Source organism: Grampus griseus (genome assembly GCF_964374135.1).
Source record: "Grampus griseus genome assembly, chromosome: 2".
Taxonomy (NCBI): domain Eukaryota; kingdom Metazoa; phylum Chordata; class Mammalia; order Artiodactyla; family Delphinidae; genus Grampus; species Grampus griseus.
In genome coordinates, this window is record NC_139018.1 from 74,371,993 (window position 1) to 74,378,151 (window position 6,159).

Genomic DNA, 6,159 nt, shown 5'->3' on the forward strand with positions numbered 1-6,159 from the left:
AGCACTTGCCCCATCAGGGCTCGGGGTGTGGGAGCCACAGAGCTGAGTGAAACCCAGCTTTGCCCTCCAAGCGCTTCCCTGTGGGTGAGGAAGGGGGAAGGTGCCCGGATGCCGGGGGCCGTAGCATCCATGCAGGTAACGGTGCCTCTGATCCACAGGTCAGCCTGCTGTTCCCCGTCGTCTACTTGCTGTTCTGGGCCTTCCTGCTGGTCTTCAGCCTGTGGTCGGAGCCCGTGGTGTGTGGCACCGGCCTGGCCATCATGCTGACAGGGGTGCCTGTCTATTTCTTGGGTGTTTACTGGCAACACAAGCCCAGGTGTTTCAATAAGTTCATTGGTAAGTTGTTGAAGATTCTGAGTGGCTAGAGGGCCCCCTGGTCTGGAAGAGAGTGGTCAGCAGTCTGGCTGGGGAACCCCACCAGGATCGGGAGGCGGGGCCGTAGAGCACTGGAGAAAGGGTCGGGACGGGAGAGGGCAGGTGCCTCCCCAGAGACCTCTGAGGAGAGGAGAACAGCGGATATTTCCGCACAGACCTTAGGCCTGCCAGAGTGGCCATCCTATAGCAGCTGCCCTGGGCTGCGTGGAGACCAGGGGACACCCTAGAATTGGCGGGCGGTGGGCATGGAGCCTTGAGGAGTAGGAGCGGCCAGCAAAAAGGCTGCCCAGAGACAGAGGAGGTAGGTGAGGTGACCGTCTCCTGGAGAGGGAGTCCCCTCACGGCGCTGGCGGCTCAGCTGAGGCCAAATGCTGCGGCAGGAGAGCTGGGAAGGGCCCTGGTCTGGCTGGCCAGGTTGGTTGGACGCTCAGCGCTGATCTGCTTTCTGTGTGGCCTCCTCCTGCAGAGCTGCTGACCCTGGGGAGCCAGAAGATGTGTATGGTTGTGTACCCCAAGGTGGAGGAGGACTCAGGGACAGAGGAGCTACAGGAAGACATGCAGGAGCAGCGGCAGCCCACTGCCCCCAAGGACAAGGATGCAGAGGAGCCCTGAGGACCACCCTCCCCTCTCAGCCGCTTCCCTCCTCCTTCATCCCCCTCTCTGCCCTCCTGCCCTGCCTGGGTCCCCCAAACACACACACACCCCTCTGCCTCTGTCATTCCGGGGTCAGGACCTGGGTGTGGGTGGTGAGAAACTATAAACAAAGATACTGACATTTGTACCCAAAGATCCAGCCTCCTCTCACCCCCAAGGCCTGTGTCTAAAGCAGTGGAGCTTCCGGGGTGCCCTACACGGCCCTCCCTCCTGGGCCCACACCCTTAGTCACTTCCTCAGGAACCTGAGTTCAGGGCTGCCTTCCCTCCCCATTCCTGAGCCCGAGGGAGGCCTCAGCTCCAACAGAAGTGGCAGCAACAGTGAGTCACTTGGGGACAGACTCGAGCAAATCTGTCACCATTAAAGGTCAGCTGCAGAGACCCAAATCCCCCTCCCTTCACCAGTGACCGAAGACATCAGAGGTGATGCTTCCCTCTGCCCCCTCCCCCTCCCCCTCCTCTCCCTCCCCCTCCTCCCCCCTCCCCCCCTCCCCTCCTCCCCCGCAACAGCCTGGGCCTTCTGTGCAGAGTGAGGTTCCTGTCAGGACAGCATCTCCCCACTGACCTAAGGACCAATGTGCAGGAGGACTGCCCCCTCCCCTAACCCCGGCCGGGCCTGTGGAACAGATTGGGAAAGGCTCAGATTGTAGAAACCCAGCCTTGCCCCTGCCTCCTCCCCCCAACTCAGTGCCAAAGCTTCCTGAAGCCAGAAAGCTGCTTATTTCCAATGTAGCAGACATTTCTCTCCTAATGACAAAGCAGCTCCTCTCCTCCTCCCTCCCACCCCCATGGGAAGGAGCCCGCCACCCTGTTACCCCCGCAGTGATGCTCCAACACAGCCCCAGGCAGCCAGCTCTGCCGGCAGCCCCATCTTGCCCTTCTCCTCCTCTCTGGACTTTTGCTTCTGGGGTGTGAAGGCTCCCCAAGCCCTTCATGCCTGAAAGTCGAGCCAAATCAGCCTTAAGTCACCTCCCATCCAAGAACTGGACCTAAAAATACCCCCTTATTTCCAGCCCTCTGGTCAGATCTGGCATGAAAAGCCTTCCAGGGAGGGAGGGCTATTTCCCATCTCCCCAGAGGTACCCATCCCATCACCTCGGAGACTGTTTGGGGAGAAAGTGTATTCTGAAGGCCATTTCCTCCCCCAACTCAGATCACCCCTCCCTCCTTTCTGCTCACACCACTGTCCTGTCTGGACAGCCTCCAGGACAGGATGAGAGGACAGTGGCAGAAGGTACCCACTTTGGAGGCTCTCGGAAAAGCCCGTTCTCTATGGTTTGCTGACTTGTGGCCATCCTGTCCTGCAGGCAGGAAGCTGCCATTCCCTGTGCTCCAAAGAAGGTGCTGGTGTTTGCCCTGGGCCCTTGCAGCCTCCTAGCCACACCTGTTGTGCTAAGGACTGGGATTCTTTTATCCCAAGCAGGAGTCCCCCCCTTCCCCCAACTCCCTATCCTGTCTGCTGAAACTGGAAAACCTGGGGAGTCCTCCTGGCCTACTTGGGTCTCCCAGCTTCCCACCCAGCCTGCTTGAGCCTGCATTGGTAAGATGCGGGTTTGGTCCGAGTTGTGGTCCCTTCAGAGTGGACTCCAGGCAGACTGGGGCTGGCCCCTGGAGGGTCAGGGGACCATCCTCTTGTTCCCTCTTCTCATTCCTCCAACCTTCAATTATTGTTTTTTTGTAAAGTGGATGCCTTACTTTTTGGATAAATATTTTTGAAGCTGGCATTTATATTTCTTTTGGATTTTTAAGGTTTTGTTCTTTTTTTTTCGGGGAGGGTTTTAGTTATAGCTGGATAATCATCTTCTGTCTTTGAGTTGGTTTAGGTTTTAGTTGTGTGTTTTGTTTTGTGAGGTTTTTTTTTTTTTTCTGTTGATGTAATAAAATTTTAAATGGAAATGAAGTTGGTGGTGTTAATAATTCAATGACCTTCCAAGACAGAGTCTCCAGGCACTTCCTGTCTCTGTCAGGAGGGAGGTCTTTGGTTGCCAGGTTCCTTCCAGGATGGCATTCCTGAAAGTCCTTGTGCTCCATAGCTTCGAGCTGTCCCAGGGCCCAGTGCCAGCGCGTTTTAACAGCTCCCTCTCGTTTTGAACCGAAAACTTTCTCATTGCTTCTGTGAAGTCACGAGTGTTAAGATCCTGCCTATGTATTGTGCTGAGAGCCTGCAAACTATCTGGGAAGAAGAAACTCATCCCTACCCAGGGTGGGAACATGGGCGACAGAGAGACAGCACCAAGCTGAGTGGAGAGAGGCGAAGGCATCAGGAAGGGACAGGCTGAGCCTGTGGAGAGACCCCAGTGAGGGTGGGGGGGGGGGTTAGGCAGTTAGGAGAGCACCCAGCTGGATGCCAGGGGCTTGATGGGAGGGACTGGGAGGTGAGGTGGGGTCCACTCAGCTGTCTGAGTGAAAGACTAGGAGGGCTGAGGGATCAGGGAAGAGGAGGAAGCAGTTGAGGTAAGGACAAGTACCTCCTGGCGCTCTGGGTTAATCGCTGGAGGAAGTTGACAGGATTAGTCCTTGCTTGGAGTCCCTCCTTTGTGGGCAGCCCTCCCAGCTGCCTGTCCTGAGACAGCATCATTCCAGAGCCAGCACTGCTGACAGACATGCGGAGGAGGCAGGGCCGGGGGGCAGGGGGGGTGAGGGGTGTGTTAAGACATCACCCTTCACCATCTGGAACACTGTGAGGACACTGGCAGGCAAGATGCCTCCACTCCCAGTCCCAGCCTGGCCCCAACACGCCTGTTTTGTGGCTGGCGTTCTAGACTGAGGCTGGAGGCTTGCCATTCACAGGGGCACAGACTCTTGGCTCTGAGACCCAGCCCAGCTACCAAACAGCTGTGTGTCCTTGGGCAAGTCAGTTAACCTATTTAGCACTTTTAAAGGGATGAAAAAAGAAGACTGAATCTAATCTCAAAGGGTTCCTGAATCTCCCAGCCCATGGCTGTCCCAAAAGAGTGACAGCAAACTGGGCAGAGGCCAGTCTTATGCAAGAGGCCCTTCTCCAAGCTTCACATCCCCCTTGGGGATTCCCCCAATTCCCCAACACACACTTTTCCTTTCCCCAGGCTCCCAGAGGCTTCCTCATGTCACCCCATTCCAGCAAGTCCAGCCCTCCCCAACCTTTCTCAGTCCCTGGAGACACCTGTCCCTGGGGGCCCCCTCTCTTTTGTAAGGTGACACTTGCTGATCTTTTCAACCTGCTCAAAAGGGCAAATGTGGGTCTCTTCCTAGGCAACATGCATTTATTTTTAACCTGGGCCTTTAAGCTGTCTTAACCCTGTCAGTCACTTTAATGTGAGGAATTTCAGACGCTCTGATCTGGGGGAATTTGGGAGCCTTTGGAGGTCACTGAAATCACAGCTGCTTATGCATTAATTTATTAATGTAGTCGAACAATAAATATTTCTCCAACCATTGTATCCAGGATTTTGCTATATGCTGTGGGAATAGCAAACTTACTCTTGAATTTTCCAAGTCAGCACAGACTTCAAATATCTTGTGTCACTGTCTCCGTAAGAACACTCATATATGTCAACACACCTGTCCTCAATTTTAGTTCAGGCAATGTGGTCACCCTAGCTGAACAAGTATCTGACCTACCTGTAAGGAGCAAATAGTCTTGGGGGAAAGAAGATAAGAATGCACATGGCACGTACGTGTGCACATCACAGATCACTGCCCACTCTGCTGGGCTGCGCGCGTCTGCAGGCAGGGCTGGACCCGCCCTGCGCAGTGCCTGGGACCTACGTGCAAAAATGCCTGTCCAATTGAGGCTTCAGACAAAGCTGCAGGTAGCGTGTCACTCGGGAGACACAGATACACCCGCAGGGGGGCGGTCAGAGAGCCGGAAGGAGACTGACGTGACTGAAACCACTTGCTTTCCATACATTATCTTATTCAAAGTTTAATTAAACAACCGACAAAGTAGGCATTACTACTGCCCTTTTACAAGTGAGATTAAGTAACTGGCCCAAGGTCACCGAGTGGTAGGTGACAGGGAGATCTGAGCCAGATTCTATCTGACATGCTCGCTGCCTCCCTGTTGGAAGGACTTGGTGAAGGAGGTGGTGTTTGAACTGAGGCCTGTGACAAAGTCATTAAGATACTACAGGGGCTGGGCTTCCCTGGTGGCACAGTGGTTGAGAGTCCGCCTGCCGGCGCAGGGGACACGGGTTCATACCCCGGTCCGGGAAGATCCCACATGCCGCGGAGCGGCTGGGCCCGTGATCCATGGCCGCTGAGCCTGTGCTCCGCAACGGGAGAGGCCACAACAGTGAGAGGCCCGCGTACCGCAAAAAAAAAAAAAAAAAAAAAAAGATACTACAGAGGCTTTGTTTCAGTTAATGCACACAGGTAGCAGCAGCAGCTGTAGGGAGAAAATGATCCTGCTGACCAGGGGACCGCGGGGGGCTTCCATCCGCTCCGGAGCAACCCCGCACAACCCAAGAATCCCCCAGCCCTTGACTAGCACTGCCCTCCCTACCCCCTTCCCCTCCAGCGCCCCCTCCTTCCCTAACCAGACGTCCAGAGCGCCCCGGTTACTGGGAAACGCGGCAACGTCAGCCAGAGAGGTGAGGGGCCGAGATCACTTATCTCCTCCACGGCGGAGCTCCGAGCGTTCTCATTTCCTGCCGGCCTATCTGCACACCTCCCGGCTTCCTCCAGCCCCGGCTCGCCCGCTCCTGACGCAGTCGCCCCCTCCCACAGGGTGCCGGACTGAGGGCAAAGAAAGCTCTCTGAGTCACACAGCTCCCCCTTTCCGTAGCCCTTCTTCCCCGGGGGGGTTTAAGAACTAGACCCCTGCCCTTCCCCCCCCCCCCACGTCAGCGCCACAGCCTTGCCTGACCTTGGGTGGCCGCCTCTCAGCCTCGTTTTCCTCCTTTATAAAGCAAGGATAAGTACACCGTCTACCTTGCTTACTTTCCTATCTGATTCACAGGGAAATGGTCTGCAAGGAAAAGGGTATGTTTCAATGACTGAAAAAGCGTAACACCGGAAAATGCAAGGCCTTAACTATCATCACTAGTTCATCGTCAGGGAGTGAACAGAATTCCTCCTCACTGAGACAAGGGCCTGACCCTGGTCCTCTCCGCCTGCCCACTCTCCCTGTAACTGCACTGCAAGACCCCCA

At 55.6% G+C, this 6,159-nt stretch overlaps 1 protein-coding gene across 2 annotated transcripts in view; it reads left to right on the top strand.

Annotated features, from left to right (window-relative positions):
* The window catches only part of SLC7A8 (solute carrier family 7 member 8), a 56,240-nt gene extending 54,779 nt beyond the window's left edge, over positions 1 to 1,461 (top strand). For both annotated transcript variants that reach the window (XM_082648870.1, XM_082648871.1), the window contains 2 exons: positions 159 to 336; positions 842 to 1,461. In XM_082648870.1, the coding sequence (XP_082504996.1) occupies positions 159 to 336; positions 842 to 987 (324 nt within the window). In that variant the 3' untranslated portion in view covers positions 988 to 1,461. The remainder of the gene's footprint in view (positions 1 to 158; positions 337 to 841) is intronic.
* Positions 1,462 to 6,159: the final 4,698 nt, after the last annotated feature.